Source organism: Carya illinoinensis, chromosome 12 (assembly GCF_018687715.1).
Source record: "Carya illinoinensis cultivar Pawnee chromosome 12, C.illinoinensisPawnee_v1, whole genome shotgun sequence".
Taxonomy (NCBI): domain Eukaryota; kingdom Viridiplantae; phylum Streptophyta; class Magnoliopsida; order Fagales; family Juglandaceae; genus Carya; species Carya illinoinensis.
Genome location: NC_056763.1, coordinates 3303329 through 3327239, shown reverse-complemented (window position 1 = coordinate 3327239; position 23911 = coordinate 3303329). Strand labels below are relative to the sequence as shown.

The 23911-nt window shown below is 35.3% G+C and overlaps 1 protein-coding gene across 12 annotated transcripts; it reads right to left on the bottom strand.

The window, feature by feature from the left end:
- Positions 1 to 5959: 5959 nt before the first annotated feature.
- LOC122289605 (disease resistance protein RUN1-like) lies at positions 5960 to 19523 on the bottom strand. 12 transcript variants are annotated; one of them, XR_006236204.1, is made up of 8 exons: positions 18883 to 19523; positions 17266 to 18367; positions 16305 to 16586; positions 14955 to 16208; positions 14014 to 14856; positions 13341 to 13530; positions 9218 to 9282; positions 5960 to 6167 (listed from the first exon to the last, which is right to left on the bottom strand). XR_006236204.1 is itself a non-coding variant. In XM_043096758.1 (5 exons), exons 1-5 carry the CDS (start codon positions 19500 to 19502, stop codon positions 14350 to 14352), a joined length of 3765 nt encoding a protein of 1254 aa, XP_042952692.1. In that variant the 5' UTR covers positions 19503 to 19523; the 3' UTR covers positions 8664 to 14349. The 12 variants fall into 12 exon arrangements, 1 of the variants encoding a protein (XP_042952692.1); XR_006236205.1 differs by having other exon boundaries at positions 5960 to 6160; XR_006236201.1 differs by lacking the exon at positions 5960 to 6167 and adding an exon at positions 8664 to 9117.
- Positions 19524 to 23911: the final 4388 nt, after the last annotated feature.

Here is a 23911-nt window from a genome sequence, read left to right as displayed (position 1 = left end):
GGCTGTTTTTGCAGGATGAAAAAATTTAGCAAGAAACCTCTCAGCCATGTCCTGCCAACTAATGATGCTTCCCGGTTGTAGAGATTGTAGCCAACCTCTAGCCTTGTCCCTCAAAGAAAAAGGAAACAATCTCAGTCTAATGGTGTTTTCAGTAACACCATTCATCTTCACAGTGTCGCAAATCTCCAAGAACATTGCCAAATGAATATTGGGATCATCTAGTGGCGATCCACTGAATTGAGCCTGCTGCACCATGCTAATCAAAGCTGGTTTGAGCTCAAAGTTGTTGGCATTAATTGTTTGGCGCATTATGCTCGAGTAATTTCCATTCACAACTGGTCGTACATAGTCCTTCAAGGTGCGTGATAGTGCCTCACGTTCTTTTTCAGCCATGGCTAGTATCTTATTTCTTTTTAGTGATTTAAGTGTTCTTTCAATCTCCGGATTAACAGGAATAATATCACGAGATCTAGCACGGCGCATCCAACGTCAAAAACACACCTGTAGAACAAATTAAAATAAAATTCTAAATTAAAACCAAGATTACTTTGTATCGATATTGACAAAAAGAATAAGAATAAATCAATCCTCGGCAACGGTGCCAAAAACTTGACCGGTGCAAAACTGCAAGTGCACAGTATCGTAGTTTTATAATAAAGTGATAAGAAGAGTATCGTCCTCAGGGATTGGTACCTTACTTTTGCCAAATACCAAAATTATACTAATCTCAATTTTATCTAGAGGAATCACTAAGATTTTTGTAGTTGCAAATTAAACTAGATCAACTCAAAGAGAAATACGCAAAGGAAATAAAACTGACGATCGAAGATCAAATTAATGGGAAAGAAAACTTCTAGGAAATCAATTTCACCTAATTCTTCACTATGCTTTTCTCATCCAGCTAATTTAATTTAATTCTTTTTGTTCATTAGCAAATCTCTAATTCATCCAACAGCCTCTTTCGATAGTCAATTGGAAATTATTCTTGTTTATCAATTCACACAAGAATATGCAAGTTAAATAATCAAGAAAGCAATAAGACCAATGATTTAATTACTACATAGGTTCATACAAGTCTTTCGATCTCTATACTTACCTATGCTGAAATATTCAAGATCTACCCTATGATTCCCTCTTTCGATAGCAAATCACAAGATTAATTATCATCTAATCAATGGCCAGTTAATTAGAAGCAATAAACTCAGCATAAATCAGATAAACAAAGAGAGAATTGCCTTAAATTAGCATTGACAATCAAGCATAGTTCGGAACTAGGTTACATCGTTTTCCTAGAATGAATAAAATTTAGCTCATGCTAGAAATGGAATTCAACATAAACGAATTCACCATAATTGTTCTGAGAAAATTGGAAGAAAATAAACACTGAAAAATACTCCTCGTAGCCGCAACTCGTCTTCAAAAACTCAAGGAAATGATTCAATAGCTTTTCTCCCGTCTGTGCTCGTGTATGATTCCAGCGTACGTGCAATATTTGGAATTCCCTCTCCAAAAACAGATGAATTGAATCCTTCTAGCTGTGTTTTTTTGTCCCAAAAAGTGTTCTCCAGTCCACACTACGACCATAGAGTGAAAAATCCCTTTTATATGGTGTGACGGCGGAAGACCCTAGATCTATCAAAATACGATGTTCGCTCGAGCGGGGTGTCGAGCGCACGTCGAGCGTTCGACTCTGCCTGATTTCGCTCGAGCGTCCTATCAAGCGCACATCGAGCGTTCGAGTCTGCCTGATTTTGCTCGAGCGGCCAATGTCTCCGCTCGGGCGATCTTTGTTTTCCAGCAACCCGCTCGAACTCCCTGTCGAGCGGCAATCGAGCGTTTGAATCTACCTGAATTCAATCGAGCGGCCAAAAGCCTCCGCTCAAGCGATCTTGTAAAATCTGCAATACGAAATTTTACAAGTCATCAGATGCCAAGTGGCATGCATGCAAGGACCCTTGTCATTTGACGAAGGGATTTGAGACACTATATAAGGGCTTGACCGAAAATTTAGAGGGTCTTTTGCTCAAAGTTTCACTTGTTGCTCTTAAGGATTTCGGCACACGCTATTTATCTCTAGACTTAACATTTTCTCTCCTTACTTTCTTGTCACTTTCTCGCCACCCAAACACCACCATTTCACTTCTTCTAAGTCAAAAACCACAAGGAGAAGCTCAAGGAGGTGAGAACCATTTCCTTCTCTTACATGCACACACACACAGCCAAGAGGGAAGTTTCTCATTCCCATTCGGTTTCAACTCTTTTCATCACAACCACATACTTCCACTTGGATAACTAGGGTTTTCTCGTAAAGAAAGAATGAACCCTAGAGGCCTATGAGTTTTGGATGAAAGAAACACAAGGTTGAAGGGGATAGGGTTTTGGTTTTTGCTTGAAAAGTGAAGCTAGGGTTTTATCCTTAGAGAGAAGAAGGAACCCAAATACCCTTATTTCTTTAAGTGTAGAAAACACAAGTTTTAGAGAGGCTTAAGTTTTGGTTTTCACTTGGATATAAAAACTAGGGTTTTAACTTTCAAGGAGTTTCAGCTTCTTGTGATTAACTTTGGTATGTTGTGTGATTACTTACTGAGATTTCTTGAAATCTCACTATTACAATTTTTACCACTATCATTCCTTTCCTGGAATGTTAGAAGTTGTTACAGGAGTAGAAAAGAACAACAATGACTAAGAGGAAGAGGACAGCACCCCGTCATCCAGAGAGGATTGTGCCCAAGATGAACGTTAGTAGACCTGAGCCTACAATTTTGGAGCACTTGGAGGCCATCGATGAGGAGATCTCTAGGATCCTCCAGTTTATTGAGAAGTTTCGACGCCTCAAGAATAGGGATAAGGACTTAGAAAAGCGAGTGAAGGATGAACCGCTTTAAGAAAGCAAAGGAAGAAAGTAAAAGAGAGAAACTTTTGGTCCTATGTTTTGGAAATTTGCTATTCTGATTATGTTTTTAGACTCTTTTTATTATGAATGATGGTATTTTGGGACAAGTTTGGGATTAAGCTTTTTTTGTACCATGTATTTTGCAATTGCCTTCAGCATTGCTTAGATTTCTCATTACCTTTTTATTATTTTTCGCTGGATGTTTATTACATACTGCTAGATTATCTAGGAGCATGCATATTATCTATCATGTACGAGGGGTGTGTAACCTTGTGTTGCATGTCCCGGCGTCTCAATCAACGCCAAATCCCAAGTGGGGGCTGGGGGCACCACAACTCATCTTAACCATAGCCAACACTTCATCAATATAACAAAAAAAGCAACAAAGCGGATTTATTAAAAAGTAACAAAACGGGTCAATTAAAAATAAGCAACAAAGTAGGTCAATTAAAAAAAGCAAAAATAACTAGAAGATACATGACACTATATTTCTCATAGTTATATAACTCAACATATTTATCATATAAGTTTTATGTAAACTTTTAAGGATAAATTCAATATTCCTAGAAAATCTTAATGAACACTATGTTGGTCTATTGCCTTTTGTTGTACGTTTTCTTACTTTGTATATCTTATATACAAGCATACAAAGCCTTCAACCTATTGGTGGTAGTCTATTGATGGCAGCTTTTATTTTAATTCAACTTGTAGCTTAATGCCCCACTATCTTGCTGCTTTATGGTTCTATGATTTGTTTTATGGTTGCTATTGTATGAAGTTTGAGTGGGGTTTGTGACTTTGTTGCATGGTTATTGTTTTATGATGGATGGAATCACAAATTTATGAAGATCCCATTTTCACTACACTTTTGCAAAGTGGTGGAGAAGGTATTACCAACCCCCCTATGGCTAGTGTCTTGTGTGATAATGTTGAGGTTGAGGTTGAAGTGACACAACCCAACAAGGTGTGTCTTTCACTATGGAGGAAGACAACCTCCTTGTATCAAGGTGGCTCAACGTAGCATAGATGCTATCAGGGGATCTGCCCAAAAGTCCACACAATTGTAGATAAGAATTCATGATTACTTCAATACCTTTAAAAAACCTAATTGGCCTGAACGTTCTATAGTCTCATTGACTAATCAATGGTCAACCATCTAAAAAGCCACAAACAAGTTTTGTGGTTATTTTGCTCAAGTTGAATAAATGGATCCAAGCAATACCAATGAACAAGATAAGGTATGTTTCTAATTATTATAAATTTTCATTGAAATATATATATTTATATTTTTGTGATTGTTGTTTAAATTGAGAAGGCAAAGGTAATGTACCAATCGGCACAAAAAGTCACCTTTAATTTGGACCATTATTGGAACCTATTGAGGTACCAACTAAAGTGGCAAGTGCATATGGATAATTTGCCAACAAGGAGAAAGGGAGGTTCCTATACCATTCCAGCTACCAATGCCAAGAATAACAACATTTGTGAGAGCATGCCTATCAATGCGGAGAGGCCACTAGGCATGAAAGTTGATATAGAATGTGAAAGAAAAAAGAAATGCAAAGAATCTTCACCTACTGATTTTGATGAAAGGTTAAGTCACATGGAAAGTGATAGGAAGATAATGACGATTGAGTGACTGGAAGCTGTAAGTCAGGCTGAGGGACAGGATAGAGATGATAGACCTTTCAAAGAAGAAGAAGGAGATGGAAATCATGAGCTTGGATGTTGATAACATGAATGCGGTGCAGCGAGAATACTGCAAGTCACTTCAAAACGGAAATCTTAGAGAAACAAAGGAATATATCACCATCTTAATCTTAATATATTTTGCTTGGTTGTTTTTGTATAGTGGCAGGGGTAACTTCTTGTTTTAATCCACCTACTTTGTTGTGTTGTTTTGATGAACCTGGCTAGATAGAAATGAACTTTTGATGGTTGGACAGATTATGTAGTAGCTGGATAGATAATGTAGTAGCTGGAAATGTATGAACTTTTGATAAAAATTTAGTTTGACAGATTATGTATTAAGTTGATAGATGGAAATGTATGAACTTTTAATGAACTTTTGAAGTTAATTTGATAGGTGGATTTTATGTATTTTGATAGAGAGATTGTTGGAAATTATGAAAATAAAAATGAAAATTATTTTCTAAATAATTAAACAATCCATCAAAAAGTATATATAAAAAATAAAAATGTTATTATTTTATTATTATATAGAGTGAGATAATTAATCCCATGTAAAGTCTAAGTTTTGAGTTATTAGGCATAAGACATAAAGTGACAAATTCCCAAACTTTGCCTAAACCAATGAGAGTGCTTTCAGTAGCAACACAACTTTTCTATAAATATATATATATATATATATATATTGCGAGTATATTTTTCTTTGAATCTTAAGTAGAAGCAACACATTTAAAAATTGACTCATCCAAGACCATAATCAAATAACTTTAAAAAGTTCTCATTTTGGATCTATTAAACATTTTGCATTAAATGGTAAACAAAACCAAGCTAGATCAAAACCTCATGACTAACTTATAAAAAAAAAGAAAAGAAAAGGATGATAATTTAATTTTATTAATATTCTCTCACTTATAGTGGAAGAATACTTTTTACAAGTAAGGGCTTGTGGATTACAAAGAATCTCAAAACCAAACTCATAAAAAACCTAAAGCCTAGGATAAAAGGTCTCAAGCGACGACTTTATTTTTTGATTTTTAAAAAAAGAGAATGGTACCACAATTTTATTAATATATCCCCACTTATAGTGAAAGAATACATTGTATTAAGGCTATTCATCCAGATCCGGATCTAGATATCCACCCAGATATACCCTGTTCAAATCCGGGCAGATATCCAAATTTCAACCCAAATATTTGGGTTTGTTTATTACCCAAATTTTTTTCTTCTTTTTTAATAAATTGTTCAATAAATCCTGAATTTTTGTTTTTTTAGTCTTTTTAACACTTTCAAAAGGCCTTTATGTGTATTATTTTTTGCATAATGAATATCTTTATATCCATTGTTTTTTAACTTTTTATTGCCCATTCAAGATTTTTATAAAACAAAAATAAATAATAATAGACATTAGTACACAATATACTACATATTACATTGTTTACATTACAATGCAAAACATTAATTTTCCAATGAACAAATCTAAGAGTTTCTCATCACAATGATTTATATCCATGAGTAAAACCATCTTCAAATTTCCTCCACCGTTGATCTCAGAGAATTTCAATCACACTTGAAAGAATTCTGAACACTTCATAGGAAGAACAAAGTCAGTGGCAGTTAAAGTTGAAATGTAATAGAAAATCACAGACTTATGAACAAGCAGAGGTGATGTAGCATTAAATAAAGAAAAGAAAAGATAAAATATGTTTGAGAAATTATACTGCAACAAAGGGATTTTGAGAATTTATGATACATAGTTGGGGGAAAACAAAGCATGTAGAAGGAATTCATTCCATCTTCTTGGTTTATCCAGAATTAGTTTGGAAACTCTTGTATATGGAAAGGACTCCTAAACAAAGAGAGTTCATAAAAAAATAGTACATACATCCAAGTTAACAATGGCCTCTCAATTAGAGCCTGGGCAGAATGACATAAATGAAACTGAAAACACACACAATCAACCTTGCAACACAAACAAAAACAGAAACTACTACTACACCAACTCATAATCCCACATCAATCAATTAACATAAAACTCCAAATGATTGTCTTTCAATTTTAATTTGGAACACCATGCCAACCTAATACTGAAGATATTGACCAACATTAAGTATTTGTCTTTTTTAAGACCAGAAGCAGCTGTCACTATATTTTGCATAACTATGAACAAGTTTCTAAGGTAGCAGACTATATAGTGGAAGAAAAAGTGCCAAAAATGGGACCAACTTCCCTCTATATTTTGGCCTGCAAGCACGGTTTTTTGAAGGCTACGAGATAACAATTGAAACCCTAAATCTCGAAATGAACCAGAAATATCATATCTAAGGATAAAGCAAACAAAATAAAAAAAAAATCCTAAAATTCAAGAATGCATGCACTAGATCTAGAACCGTAGGGACCAAATATTTAAATAATGGGGGGCAGAAAAATTACAGGCACATGAAATCTAATCAAACCCAACTACTAGGGTGGAAGAAGGATGAGAATAATAGGATACTGGACAGGAAAACTCGCCTGAGTTGACTCAGTGTCTCTGAGCTGGTATGCCTTTCAAGATCGTCAAACTTCCCTCTTCCAACTAGGAAAAAATAGAAATATACACCGTTGTTCTTGTAATTATTATCATCTAAGTGGAGATACAACTTTTGGGTTGAACTTTTTGGTTTATTTGGCTTAATCTTGCCTCAATCAGGATGAAGACAGATCTTCCTGTAGAACAAAAATAAACAAAACCGAAATCCAAACCAAACCACAGGCCCAAATCCAAACCAAAGAAAGGGAAAAAAGAAGAAGAAACAATGTACACCATAGTGCCTCAGAGGATGGCCATGGGCATTAGGCTTGACTCCATGCACTGAAACACATGATGGTAGAAAAAACCAAAGCCATAGAGAGAGAGAGAGAGAGAGAGAGAGAGAGAGAGGCACATACTGAGAGTAGCAGACAACAGCCTCTGCTAGTCACCAGCGGTAATGGATAAATGATAGGAATGCTAGGGTTTTGGAGAGAGACAAAGAGAGAGAGAGAAGAGACTAATAAGAGAGTATTTTGGAAGGTGGAATATGGATGCGTAATAAAAGGACTTAACCAAATGCAAAAGTCTAATGTTAAATGATTGTTTTTACATAAAACCGGATATGGATTACCGGGTTAATACCCAGTATCCGTAACCAGATCAGCCGGGGGGGGGGGGTAGAATATTATTCTACCCGCCCGGATTCACCTAGATCTTCAGGTTCCGGACTGGACTAGAAAAGATTTTGATCGGTATGTACACCCTTACCTTGTACAAGCAAGAGCTTGAGGGTTAAAAAAAATCCCAAAACTAAGCCCATAAAAAAACCTAAAATCTAGGAATAAGCAAAAATATACCCTTATTCATAAAATTTTATACAGGGAAAAACCAAATAATGGAAGAAAATAAGAGCAACAATATTAAAGCTAATGCCTAGTCAATTTGTTGTGAAAAATATACCAACCATGTTGCTCTCCTAGCTAGCAGGGACTTCAAGCAACCACAACAATTTCTTCCCCACATCTCTTAATTATTGAATCACTTATGTTATTAACATTTTAACATTTGTGCACAAAGTAATTTTAGCATGAGATATTTTCAAATCCTTAGGCATAACCAATTCAAAATTACAATAAAATGAATCAATTTTCACCTTCCATTACTACATAAAACTTAATTTTCCTTGCCTCAAAAGCAAGTCCTTCATGTTCTATTTTTTCTTTTTTATGATGGGGAAACCACCCCTCAGCAGAGCCCTTAGGACTCACCTATGGGACCTAAACTCCCAGGAAGACTAGCACATCAACCTACAGTCATGTCCTCCCACTTAAATTGTAATTTCATCCTAGGGGGAAATGAACCTATGACATGGGGCTCATGCACATAAGTTCATCCGTGCCGCTTGGGCTACCCATGAGTGGGTCCTTGAGACTTTAAAAAGATAGAAGAATAATAGCATTGTGGTGCTGTGATAAAAGTGGAAATCACATAGTTTCGAACTCATTTACATGAACTAACAACCTAAGTTTTTCAACTCGTTTGCATAATAACCAAAATTAAAAAAAAATATAATAATAAGTGAACAGTTTCTCAAACTTTTTTAAGGCGTCAATGCCCATGTAAGATGGCCAGAATTTGTCAACGAAATACATATAGATAGTAATACTAAGATCAACAGTTTACAAGAGAGAGAACAAACATTGGCATTTTACAATGCCATGCAATTAAGGAACATAAAGTTACCCTCCAATTTCCATTACAAATTTTCAGGAATGGTTCAAGAGCAAAAATACATTGTGGCACCCTTGAACCCCACTTGTGTTTTGGCGAAAGTCGTGATGCCAAGATGTCAACCACTCAAGTCATGCACCCCTAGCGCATTGTGACAACAAAGTGTATGCATACATGCAATACAAGAGTATGTAGTTAATTAGCCATGGAAAAACAAATAGGACAATCATTAATTCTAATAGTACCAGAAAATTTGAAACATCACCTTCCAAATAATCCAGAAGTCTCAATTCTTCAAATATAGACAAGAAAATAATATAGTCATTCAAATTTAATCAAGCCAATAAATAAAGCTTAATAAGAAAAAAGGGGAAAATACCCCTAATTCTCACCCCTTAGGCGGGATTGGACCTCCATATTCATACTCGTCCTCTGCATCAAAATCTATGGTTCCTCTCTACAGAATTGTAGGTGGAGATACCACAATGAGATTTCGCAAAATCTTAGTAAAGGAAACCAAGTCTAACACTCAAAATATATGCAAATGGAAAAATATGAAATTAAGCAAATAAGAAATTTTAGAGAATACTAACATTTTCAATTTACTAGATTCAAGTATATACCCATTTATCACACAAGACAATTAAGCAACCAAAAATCACATTTTTAATTTTGAAAACATCCATTTGATTAAGGTATACATCATGGTCTCCCCTATGAACCATCTACATACTCTGGCTCCTTTTGTCACACCACAAGTAATGACTGGCATGTGAATTCGTAACAAGCAATGCCCATCTCCACGGCTGGTGCGTATGTAACCAAGCATCCTTTAGCCTCTGCTATCAAAGAGGCAACATAGTCGATCCGAGAGTCTTACCGTCTCGCCTGAGGCTATTGTCGCCCAACAACAACCCATGGATTGTCACTCAGTTTTACATGCTCCTGAGTGACTAGAGAAGTTTTACATGCCTTATCTTGGCTTGGGGTCACGATCCACTTAGAATCCATACAATCATTCTATTAATATATGCACCATAGTCTCCCTCACACTCGGTCTCCCTTTGTCACACGACAGGTAATGACTGAGCATGTGACCAGATATTCCTCCGCCAGCAGAGAGGCAATAGAGTTAATCTGAGAGCGTTACCGTCTCGCCCGAGCCCTTGGCAACAACTCAGGGGATGCCACTTAGTTTTACACACTCCCAAGTGACCAGAGGAGTTTCACCGAGATAATTCTTAATCTCGGCTTGGGGTCATAATATGCACGCAGCCACAAAAATCCTTTGACACAAAAACCAATTGTTTTACCAATTTTAGCTTATACACAAACATAATCAGAATTTAATGATAAAATTATCAACACCAGGTATTAATTATATAATGCAGCCAAGAATGCAACAGTTAATAAGTGAATGTCATAACAACAACAACACTTATTAAAACAAATACAAAATATTTTAACAGCACAACCAATTCCGACGTCATAACCAACTACAAGTTTGAATCCCAACACTTCACAGTGGCCCTTATCCATCACACAAATTCACAGCCAAACTACAGCTTCTATCCCAACGCTTCACATAGGCCCTCAGTAACAACACAAATTCATAACTAGATTGCACGATACATAATTTCACAATTTTTCAACGATAATTATTTTAAAAGCTAGTCCAAAGATCACTTATAGTGTAGAGGGGTATTTTCTAGATGATTAGAGCATCTCGGTTCTATTGCAGGTCAAGAGTGTTCCCGTTAGCATGTGACGCGAAGGCCACACATGCTGCGGGACAATGTGTCTGAAGGTGTGGGTAGTTTGTGAAACTACTTTGTTGCTTTGAAAAGCAACAATTACGATTCTAAACCTCCACTACTTTCGTGCTACTAATACAGTAGCCTTGTGGGAAGGGATGGCGGGGTTGAGTGGTCGACAATCTAAACTCTCAGGGAAAGGGTGCTACAGGCCAAAAAGGGAAGTGAGACATGTGGTGTGTGATAGGGTTAGAAAGATGTGAGGCAGTTGAAGGTGGTAGAGATGGTGGGGGAGATCTGAGGTGGCGGTGGTCATTGGCAGAGCTAGGATCATAGCAGTGACTCACAAAAAGGGAAAGAGAGATGGGGAGCATGTTTGAGGCAAGGATAAGGACGAAGGGAAGGGCGGAGGAGCTCTGGTGATGCACTGAGTTGAGGCGTGGGTGGTGGACGACGACGGTGGTGCTCAAGGCATAGCCAAAACAGAAAGGGTGAAAGGGAGGGGAAATAAAGCATGAGGGAGGGAGGAGGGTAGATCTGAGAGGGACAATGAGCTCGAGAGTACGGATGGAAAATAGTGTTAACGGGTCATATTAAATCATGTATATTATACGATATGGGTTAACCCGAACATGACCCGTTAAGCTTAACATGTCAGATTTCCAAACCGTAACATGACCCGCTCAAATAACGGGTTGACATGACACGACCCATTTTGATTCATTATGAATTAATTAAAAATATATTGACATGGCATAACCCGTTTTGATTAGTTTCAACCCGTTTATCTAAATGAGTTGAATTGACCTAAATAATCCATTTGACCTGATCAACATAATTTCATATAAAACTTAAAATCACAATATCTCTCAAAAAAAGAAAACTAACATAAGTTTAAAATTAAAATCCAAACATTAAAAACACCAAAATTACAATCCATAGGAAGTGGGAGGCAGTCGTGACTTATGAGAACTGACTCAATTGAGAACTAAGACAGACTCAATATATCTGAAGAAGAATGTGAGATTTTGAGGGAGTCTAAGTTAGAGTGACATGGGAGTAGGTTTTTTTAGTTTTTACATATAAGAGTAGAAATGTAAATTTAACTTTCTTAACGAGTCATAATGAGTTAGCCCATTAGTGATCCGTTAAGTAATCGTGTCTTAAAGGGTTAACCCGTTTTGACCCGAACGTGTTAAGGCTAAACTCGATTTTATTGTGTCGTATTCGTGTTGGGTTAATGGGTCATATCACATATTTGTCACCCCCACTCAAGAGGAAGAACAGCCTGTGTCAGTGGTGCAGCACGCGCTGGGCGCCGGGGGGGGGGGGGATGACGACAGCAACTAGGGTTTTTAAAACTCTAAACATCAAAGCTTTTCGAGAGAGTAAGAGAAAGGGTGAGTGGGTGGTGGAGTGAGCTAGAGGTGGGGTTTAATGGCGGAGTGTGCGTGTCGCAAGGGTCGATAGTGTGGATGATGAATTTGAGGCAATGGTAGAGCCCTGAGAGAGAGAGAGAGAGAGAGAGAGAGAGAGAGAGAGAGAGAGAGAGAGAGAGAGAGAGAGAGAGAGATCTGAGGAAGGGAAATTAGGATAGGGACCAAAGAAGAGGACTTGACAGTGGTGGTTGAGTATGATGGCATAACGTGTAGGGACGATAGAGAGGAGAGTGAAATCAGGAGAGTGAGAACGAATTGGGGGAAAGAGAAGAAAATACAGACATGAATGAGGGGGGAAGATAGACCTATCGGCAGCAATGATGGAACTAAGGGTGACGGGAAGAACCTTGCAGGCTTCTAATATGCGATAGCACAGTGCGACAAATAGAGAAGGGAGGGAAGAGAGAGAGGTTGTGAGGGATGGGCGGCGGGGACAAGGCATTCGAGATGAAGGCTAAGACTCACAGAGAAAGAGAGAGATGCATGTAGGGAGGCCATGGGAGGGGGAGGTGCAGACAACGAGGAGGGAGAAAAGAGAAGAAGAAAAGGCTTAGGCCTTATTTGTTTTAACAACCATTCTTATATCATCTCATCTAATCATTATAACTTTTTCAAATTTTAGCATAAAATAAAATAAATAATTCAACTTTTTCAAATCCTAAAATAAAAATAATATTAAAAATATATATACTAACAATATTTTATTCAACTTTCAACTTTTATATCAACTTAACTCATTTCATCTCATCTCACCTTATATGCAAAAACAAACGAAGCCTTAGGATTTTATCCCTTAGATATGAAACAACGTCATATAGGGGATAGAGCGGTTGGGCCTCCAAGCATTGGGCCAACGGTTTGTGCCCTCTAAGGGCTGCCAAGCTTTTGTCTTTCTCCTCTTTATTTTACAATGGCTGGGCCCCTTTTTACATGTTCTCAAATATATTACCTTTCAAATGAAACCCTTTCTTCTCAAATCTACCAATGACCTCAATTCTTGCCAACCTGATAGGCTAATGCAGATTAATGTTGTAGAAAATCAAGCTCTTTCTTTGTTACCGACAATTGCACACACAAAGAAGAAAAAAACAATCTCTAAGAAGATTCCCAAGATTAAACACAAGAAAGCTACTAAAAATAGCAAATACTTGAAGAAATCATCTCAGAAAATGAGAATAACCATTGAAAAAAAAGAAAAAAAAAGTAAAAAAGAAAATGAGAATCTGAGAGAGTATTTCCAAGAACACCTAATGAACTTCAAGCAAACCAAAAGGGATAATTTGAAACCAAATAATAAAGCATGGGAGTAGTTAAAACCTAACCTGCACTGCCAAACATCCCATCATGTATAGAGCATCATATCACCACCCACCACCATACCAAGCAAATGAAGGATGCAAGAAAATGTAGCAGTCTCTTTTCATCAGAGTGGTTGAAATTTCAGCACTCAAGTCAGTCAATCTTTATTTCAATTCAAAAGAGAAGAGAAAGAAGTACACTAGGGAGCCATAACTGCAGAGCAACAAAAGAAAGTGAAGGACAACCCAAATTAAGCTTTTAAATATAGGACTAAATGTGGCTTGAGTCTCTCTTGGAGTGTTACAGCCACTACATCATATCCAATGGAGGAAGTGCTTGAAACTTGAATAAAATTTTATTTTACTAACGAGAAGTGTTAGGTTACACACAAATCTTATTCACATATCTTAATGTAATTCAAGAGGCAGGGAGATGATTGAGAAGGGGACTAGGAGTAGAAAACCAAAAAGATGGAAACCTAAAGAAGAAGACCAAGAGATGAAAAATAAAATTTGGAAAGTCTCTTAATGGTTTTTTCCAATTAAAAGGTTTGTTTGTACCTAGAATTTCATGTCTTTATCATTTCTAATAGAGAGCCTTCATTTCATGTGCACAAACAATCATAGGTCTATTTGGTTGGAGAAAATTGTGCACAAGAAATCATCAATGCACAAAATTCTACATGAAAAGAGATACCTTTTCTGTCTGCATTTCATGCAAGTCGCAGTGACAGCTTCACATCTGCAGATTTTTCATACACACTTATAGGCTTGCAGCCATAAAATTACACATGAACAATTGTTTGATAGCATGGATAGCGATTTGTTTGGTTCAATAGGGATTTCATCTTTTCAAGCTTATAGTCATGCATCTCCCTATCTCCAGTCTAGTTGCTAAGAAGGCGGTGGAACAGCAAAGAAATGCCCCTGGTTGAGAAATGCCTCTTTTGTTGAGGGTATTGATTGGATTCCTGGTGGCAACCATATTCATCATGACACCTCTTACCATCCATTAAATTTGCAAACTTTCAATTTATTCACTAAATGCATCAAAATGGGCACCAACATCTTCATGGAGCACACCTGCATGATTTCTTGAATTCTCTTCATGCTTCTTTACCAAATGGACCCCAACACTTCTAAAGACCACGAGCTCTGAATCACATTCAAATCTAAACCTTGAAGCTTTGCGGTAAGTTAGGGGACAGAATGCCATCCATAAATGGTCTGAGTCTGTCCAATCAAATATTATATATTGAATAAATAACATATTCCAATGCCATCCATCATGGATTCTAACACAAACTGCAGTCTTCTCCATTTCTAGGTTGATCCCAGTTCTAAATCCAATAACAACACAGAAAACAATTTCATCTACATCATCCCCATAATGCATCCTATTAATATCTATTTCACATGAATTACTGTCATGGGCCTCCTTGCAATACTTGAACCAGCTTGGAATCCTCTTTCCTAGAAATATAATGCCCATACTTCTTGCTTTAAAAGGGTATGCCCAATTTTGTTCCTTAGAATGTCTCTGTTATACGAATATAAAAAAAATTTCAGAAATACAAGTTCTAAACAAAGGTAACACACACACCCACGTTGAAAAGAAAGAGAGGAAAAGAGACATACCTCTTCCCATGAAGTAATCGTCATATTCACAAGTAGTTTATGGCATCCGTACAAGTCAATCTTTAGGAAACTAAAATCCCTTCCATTGTTTTTAAAAAGAATTTCAGATAGTTGTGCAAAACTTTCCAATGACGTGCATCCACGAGCTTCAACCTTTTCTATACTCAATGGAAGCGGTAGAATTTCTTCTAGTTCTTTGCAATTGTTCAAACAAAGGTGTCGCAACACAGCAAATCTATCACTTTGAGGAAAGATAACAATATCACTCCCAGTTAGATCTAACTCAACCAAAGTGGGAAAGTAATTAGCATTTGTGAAGAAATTTGATTCTGATAGGCAACAGAATTGAAGACTTAAAACTAACAATGCTCCATTCGTGCTTGAGGAGGAACCATCATTAAAAATGCTTGAATTTGTTGGAGTCAATTCTGCACTTGATGCAATTTCATATTCACCTGTAGACACAACAAATGGTGGGGATTGCATACCATCCTCCTCGACGTTTCCAATGTTTATTGGTTGTGAACCAGAGTCTAGTTGGAAAAAACGTAGACTTTGCAATTGATCTATACTGGATGGGAGATGCACAAGGTTTTTGCAGCCTCTTGCATATAAATATCGAAGCTGAGTAAGGTTTCCAATTGAGGAAGGTAGTTCTTCTATACTAGAGCCATTTAGATACAAGGCTTCAAGTTTAGTGAGGTTCCCAATTGATGAAGGTAGTTCTTTTATAACAGTGTCGTTTAGATATAACTTTTCAAGTTCACTGAGGTTCCCAATTGATGAAGGTAACTCTTTTATACAAGTGTCGTTCAGAGATAGGACTTCCAGTTTAGTAAGGCTCCCAATTGATGAAGGTAGCTCTTTTATACCAGTGTCATCTAGATCTAACTGTTTAAGTTCAGTGAGATTCTCAATTGATACAGGTAACTCTTTTATGCCAGTGCCTTCAAGACATATACCATATAAAAATACCATTTCACACTCAATCTCAGGAAAGTCTTCAAGACTTGAGCAATCATAAAGTTCAAGCACATATAGAGATCTCAACTTGAATCTTTTTGGAAAAATCCTAAGCTTGCAGCATCCATTAACAAGAAAAACCGAAAGCTTATCAAGGAATCCAACAGAATGATGAACCTCAACTAAATTCTCACAGCATTGGAGATTCAACTGCTTCAAATTTGGGCTACTTGAAAGATCAGGAATTTTTGTTAAGAATTTACAATGAGATAAATCCATATCTGTCAAGTTCTGTCCAAATTAAATAAAAAAAAAAAAATCTATTAGCTTGAATGAAGTTCTGTTGCATAGTTTTAACCAAAGAAATATTAAAAATAATAACGGTACCTTGGGTTTTAGGTCGCCTAACTCCTTGATGAGACTATAAGGCATTCCAAATATAGTGAGCTTGTTTCCATGAAAACTAGAAGGCACAAATGATGAAGGATAATTAGGCCAATCAAGCACTCTTAATTCATTAGAGAGATAATTAGGTCCTGCAAAAAATTGTGCATTATGATTTATAAACAATCGAAGCCTCTTCATCTTCATAAATGCCTCAGGATGTAAGCATATCGTGTCATGGCCTCCAGGAAAATCTAACAAAATCCCTTCAATTTTGTTTGTTCCCCGGAAAGACAAAGGCATAAGTATCCCAACAAAATCAAATTATAAAGTTCTTTTTTGACCACTTGCTAAAATCATAGAAACACATAGAAACTAGAACAAATTAAGCTTAAATTATTGAAATAAAGAACTTAATTTAATTTAAGTTATGGGGCGACGGCCCTTTCTAATTTAGTTTTTTTTTTTTTTTTTTTGTGTTTCTATTATATTTATCTAAATTAAGTTTACTATTAAAATACAAATGTCTCACTAAAACATAAAAATATAAATTTTTTAAGAGAGAATAGTGATTATCTTTTGAAAAAGTAAATTGTTAACCTTGACGGAAGCATGTATATAAAAGGGTCATGATAAACTTATTCTTTTACAATCTATTTTGCAATCAACCAATCAAACTTGCCACTTTAATAAAATAAAATAAAATTTAATTTTAGAAAATTATTCTTAACTTAATATAGAGTTGTAAAAGTATTGTGGGTTAATCATTTTCCATATAGAAAACTACCAAGACTTGAAACAACATGGTTGCATTGAGTTATAGTTAGGGACAGAAAAGAAAATATAATCATACATAGACACACACATGCACCAACGAGCTACTCCAACATTTTTCTAGGAGGTTTCATTTGTGAATAGAAAAAAAATGTAAAATCAATGTTTTTTTTCTTTTGTTTGATCTTACCATATTTTCTTCTAATACATGGCGAACATCTTCATGAAACCACAATCTACTACGTTTGCCAACTTTTTTAGGAGATTCTTGTCGAACAATTTCTTTACCCATTTCTTGCAATAAGTCATGCATCTCCACATTCTGATAAAATCTACCAATATTTATGAGGCACTTTTCTTTAAGCCTTGTGATGCCAATAGTTGATGAAAATCCACAATGGTCTAGTATTTCCAAGACATATTTAATATGCTTCCCCTTGAAGAAACATGCAATGTCAAGGAAAATATCCTTTTCCTTATCATCCAACCCATCATAGCTTATTTTAAGAATTTCATAAATACGCTTGTTAGGATTTCTTTCGTACTTTTCCAATGCACTTTTCCATTCTTGTATACTTCTACCATGCAGATCTGAACCAAGCACTATGAGAGCTAGTGGAAGGCCCTTAGCATAACCAATTATACATTTTGTGAGTTCCACATAACTTTCAACTGGCTTGTCTCTTTTAAATGCATGCCAACTAAATAGTTGACTAGCTTGGTTGTCATCCAATCTCGACACTTCATACATTGAATCAACTTTATGATAAGTTAATAGATGTTGATCTCTTGTTGTTATTATTATTCTACTTCCTGGACCAAACCAATTATGATCTCCAGCTAATTCTTTTAGTTGGACCAACTCATTCACGTCATCAAGAACTAGAAGTACCCTTTTGGAGCAAAGACTTATAATATTAATACCTCCAACATTGCCAACATTAAAACTTCTAGAGTCTCCTAAGAGCTCAAAATGAAGTCTATCTTGCAGTTTGACCAAACCATCCTCTCGACTTGAAATCTCTCTAACATTTTCTAGAAAACATCTAGCTTCAAATTGATCTGCAATCGAGTTATAGACTGCTTTTGCGATAGTTGTTTTACCAATTCCACCAATTCCGTAGATCCCTATCATGAGAGTAATATCATTCCTTCCAATTCCTAAAAGAGTTTTCAACTCTTTTACACAAGACTCTAGTCCAACTGGATACTCAGCAATGTTTAGGAATGTAAATGTAACAATTTTTGAATCCACCCATTGAATAATTTTATGGATAAATTCAGATTCATTCCTGCAAATACAAGGAAAAGGAACATTTAACGAGTCACATTTTTTGCATAAAAAGATATAGAGTTTCACTAGTTATAAGTCGATCATGTGTCAAGCATCAATTATTGTATTAGCTAGGAAACACAACATTGAAGATTGGAGTTTGTGTACTTGCTTGTTTGTTTGTAGGGTGTTTACATTAAAACATTAAAAACATGATATAGTTGTTTGATTTTTTCTTTTCCAGATCATTTATTGCTTTAAGTGCGATGAAGGTTCTGCTAGCTAATTTGTATGCTTCTCCTATATGTGTATGCCTAGAAAATAATGGATTTGGAACTTCCTACTCATGAAACAAAAAACGTAAGTTGTAATATCGATTTGTTACGAGCCTAGTATGAAAAAAATTAACATGTTATTCAAAGATCACATGCTTCTCACATACTTAAAGAACACATAATAATTTTTTAAATAAGAATCTCTTGTGGAGAAAAACTCTATTCTCTATGAGCAAAAGAGTTAATAATAATAATGTACCCGTTGTCCAAATGTTCTCCAGCCAAATTGGCAACCTCTTGTAGGGTTGCCTTCCACCTCTGCACCTTCGTGTTGTCCTTGAACCTCTCTTGATGTTTAGTCAATGCTTCTCCAAATCTCCCTCTCTGATATCGTATTTCTGATGGATCTACATGGTAAAATACTGGTAAAACAATTTGTTTTTTTGTTTCCTTACATTCAAGAATCTTCATTAACTCCTCCAAACACCATGTAGATGAGGCATAGTTTGGGGATAATACAATAATAGAAATCATTGATTCCTCAATGATTTTAAGAAGTTTAGGTGAAATGGACTCTCCTTTTTCAAGGTCTTTCTCATCTATGTAGGTATTGATTCCTCTTCGACATAGAGCATCATATAGATGGGCAGTAAAAGTATTGCGAGTATCTTTTCCTCTGAAACTCAAGAATACATGGTGAGACCATCTAGAAGTGGAAGAAGAAGATGAGGAGGAAGAGGGTAAACTGAACACCATTGAAGAACAAGTGTATAAAATTCTGATACAGATACGACGTCCACTAGTACTGGAAAATAAAAGAACAAATACAAAAAGAAAGAAAAAAAAAACGAGATCAGCAACTTCTTGACGTACATCCATTGTTTGATTAATCTAAAATTGAAGATAAGTCAAAAGGAAGACAAGAAGGCATTGGCTAGAAGGCATTGACTAGTTGGTATTGTATCGTTGTCCGCTATTATTGCATTGTACGTAGCAACTTCTTGGCAACTTCTGGTTGGATTCGTGGAAATCTCATGCCACTAAATGCGTTGATTAAGAAAACGCGTTGCCGTATTAAACAATATTAATACCAAAACCATTAAAGAAAAAACGTGTAAATATGTTAAAAGTCGTCTCGAGTTAATTTACACTCGATTTTTCTGCATTCACATGAAAACGCTTCTCGATGAAATTGAACTCCACTATCTAGTTTGTCTAGAATTCAATATATTGCCAAATTCATTATTTTTCCAAGTGATGATAGAATATATAATAGAAGCGTTATAGTTATAAATAGATTTTATAAAAGTAAATTTATAAAACTGACATGGCTTAATATGATATGTTAGATTATAAAATTATTTTTATTATGAAGTCATGTTAATTAGTGAGTTTAATTTTATAGAATCTCTGTGTATTAAAGCATTTTTCAATAAGAATAATGATATTCAACATTTTTTTTTTAATCTTTATATCATCATTTCATAGTTAGAAATAATTTATTATATTTGACATAAAGACTAGTCATTTAAAATTATATTAAGAAAGGTTAGGGGATAATGAAAAAACTGATAAATAAAATTTTTTATGAAAAAAAATCAGTTCTTTTACGCACAGTTGCATGCTTGGGGAATTGGCTGATTAAAAAAAAAAGAAACAAAAACGACAAAAATAAAAATTGAAAGGGAAACGCAGCTGCCTTCATCTTAATGTGAATTTATTATTAAAAAATTAATATTATTTATTATAGAATAACTCCGACTTTCTTCTACGTTGCACATGACGTAAGAGCCTTTAGACTTGGCAAGTTGGCAGTGACTTGTCAAAAGAATGTTAGCTACACGAGTTCGACCGCACTTTCTACATAACTTTCTAGTTCTATGTGAATTGAATAATAAACATGAGTGACTCTACAGCTGCACTTGGAATTTCAAAAAATATATATTATATTTTTAAAAATTATTTTCTTAATTATTAAATAAAAAATAAATAAATTTTCGGTGAAAAAACCACATGTGACTTTAACATTGTCACAATTGGAATTAATGGCACAGTCCCCAACGTCCCATAGAAATGATTGCAATAAAGTTTTTATAATTTTATTTCAAATAAAATAGTACAATTATATAAATTGATATTTTTTAAATAAAGTCAAATAACGAAATTGATTATTTATAAAATAAGTTGTATATTAATTATAAGAATAATTGTAAATATATTATCAATGTCACGTAATATCCATAATTGTTTTTCATTTGGAAATTGCTAATTTCTAAGATAATTACTTGTAATATATTTCTTGTAAAAATGGGCCGAGGTAACCCCACCTCGGGATCGGACCAAAGGCCTAAAGTTGAGAAATCCTTAGACCGAGATCGATCGGTCCAAGTTTCGGTCCTGTCTGGTCTAGTCGGTTTTTCCGGTCTAGACTGACCGACTTTCACCCCTAGTGATAATACGTGACTGTGATTAGGCATGAAACCCGATCCACCCGAGACATATTTGGGGCTGACCCAACCCGTCAATTAAGCAATTGGAAAATGGACCGGCCCGATTTGGGTGAAATTGGGCAGGTTTTTTCCTTCTTCAGATCTTCTTCTTCTTCTTCTTAATTTTTAATTTTTATGTGTGCCTTTCTAGAAGGCTCCAGACAGTTACCTTGAGAAACTGAAGAACAATTGACACTCTAACTACAACTTAATGCGATGTCTTTAAATTGAAAACTATAAAACCACAATTTTATCACATATTACAGTCTTTAAATTGAGTGGAAATATATTTTCTTTTTCTAAAACGATAAAAAGAATAGAAACTCCATTAGCTATTTAATAGGAAGAAAGTGATAAGGTCAACAAATGCTTTCAGACAAAATGTAGGAGTGGGTCTTGATAAAGCTGAGAACTTCAGGAGTGATGATGAAAATGGGCCCCAAGACAAGCTTTAGGTGGAAAAACTACTTTTTCTTTCTTTTTTTCTATCCTTAGCGTGAATGGAGTTGGACTGCTTGATGGTTGGAGAAGAAGTCAGCACTTGTTTCTTGGAGGTGCAATCGAGGGGGAGAGAAAGAGAAAGAGAGAGAATTGGCTTCTACTTTCTTGCAGGTTGAACAAAATATCCCCATCTATGGAAGGGGAACATAAGAGCATGAATGGGAAAGGAGAAGATGGGGCAAGGGCTAGGGTTCATGTAGAAGTGGGAGAAGTTAAATAGATGGGTTGCAAATGATGGCCCGACATTCATCAGGTTCAACAGTATCAAAACTGACTCTTGATTTCCACTCGGTTTTATCGAGTCGGGTCCAATCTTGTAGCACGGGTTCGTCGGCCCACCGAGCTTTTTGCACAATCTTGACTGTGATGGCCATGTTCTTACAAGTTTGATAAGAACTATGTTTTGTTGAGTTGATCCAACAATAGCTAAGGCTAGAGGCTTAATTGATGCTATTATGTTTTGTAAAGATCTTGATCTGGATTATCTAACTTATGATGGGGACTCTAGTCAAGTTGTCCAAGCTGTGTCATCTTTGGAGGCTATATAGAAGGGAAGCTCAATGGCTTATGTTCAGGTATTAGATGTCTCCTTGGCAGCTGCTCGTGGAAGATCAAGCATGTTAAAAGAGATTTCAATGGTGTAGCTCAAAAACTAGCAAGGACAGCATTGCTCTTAGACCAAGAGCTCATTGATATAGATTGTGTGGCTGATTGTGTTAAGTCAATTGTAATGGCTGATAGATAGCTATGTGCTTAATCTAGTGATCATTTTTATGCTTAAAAAATTAAAAATAAATACAAAAACAAAAATATTAATAGCGTTAGAGCTTTTTATTTGCGTGAACCAAAATAGCTAGAACTGGGACAGATGAGGAAAAAGATCAATATGTACGCGTTCCTTCTCGTTGCAAGTCCCCACTCGCCAAACAAAACAGATGATAAATAAAATTAAAAATAGTGAATGTTTGATGTTAAATTTTTTTTTCTTCTAATTTTAGAATATTTCATACTTCCGAGGTAATAATCTATTGCCCGCATGCCTATGTAAGGAGGTATTTCTTTAAAAAACAAAATAACAAAATAACAACTATTACATTAAGCATAACGTTGGCACACTACAATGGAATTTTTTTCCTTGCTGAAATATACACTTTTTGCAACGAAACTCGATTTCTAATTGCAAATGGATACAGTTGCAATGAAAACATTTCCTTGCAAAATAATTGTAGCAAAAAATCTCTTATCTAGAATGCCAATTCATTTAGCAACGATTTTGAGACAATAGTAAAATCATTGATTCATTTCAAAAAGTTTATACTCATTACCAGCAGTTTCATGCTGTTACAAAAAGTAAAACGCACATTAGCTATGATTTTATTCTGTTGCAATTTAGTTGGCCTAATTAGCAATGACATTATGTCATTACTAACTCATTTCCTATGAAACAAATCCGTTGCTATTGTATTACTTTATTACCAACGAAGGAAATTCATTGCAAATTAGGAGACTTTTGTTGCAAAATGGTTACCCAGGTATAACATTTACCAACAAAATTCAATCATCGCAAATATCTCAGTACCAACGAAAAAATTTTGTTGCTATCATCATTTGCAATAGTATGATTTAGTTGCTAAAAAACAATTACCAACAATTTTCAATTTCCTTGCAGAAAAAGAATGTTTTTTAATATTAATTTACTAAAGGTATGATTTCGTTGCAAATACCATCTAACGAGGTAATTTTCTTGCTAAAACATTTTAGCAACCTTTTCACTTTCTTGCAAATGATTGCAGGAGAATAATAAAAATTCATTACCAACAACATTTTTCCCTTGCAAAAAGCCTTTATTTTCTTTATAAAACATTTTAGCAACGATATAATGCCCTTGCAAAAAGAAATTACTAACGACATCCTCTTTTTTTGCAAAAATAGATTTTCAATGATTTCATTTCCTTGCAAAACCATGTTAGCAATGAAATTATTTATTTGTAAAAATAGTTTACCAACGATATTCTATCTTTGAAAAAATTAATTACCAACGGTTATCATTTTCTTACAAACAAAATCTATATTACCAAAATTTCATTACTAATGAATGATTTGCAATGCAAGTAGTTCGTTGCAAAAAAGTTAAAACATATTTTAATGCCTTGTTTCTCCCGATACGTTAATTGCTTTCTTACCTACTTCATTCTACCCTCCATTAAGGTATTTACCTAAATATATTGCATATGAGAGCTATAACAATCTGAATCCTCAATCGGGAGGCCAAGCTATTGCTTGCTATTTTTTCAAAAA

Coding starts and splice junctions, on each gene's coding strand:
- LOC122289605 (XM_043096758.1), bottom strand. CDS start 19,502: ATGGATGTACGTCAAGAAGTTGCTGATCTCGTTTTTTTTTTCTTTCTT. Junction 18,368..18,882: donor GGAGAACATTTGGACAACGG/GTACATTATTAT, acceptor TTGTATTTGCAG/GAATGAATCTGAATTTATCC. Junction 16,587..17,265: donor ATGTATTAGAAGAAAATATG/GTAAGATCAAAC, acceptor TTGTCTTTCCGG/GGAACAAACAAAATTGAAGG.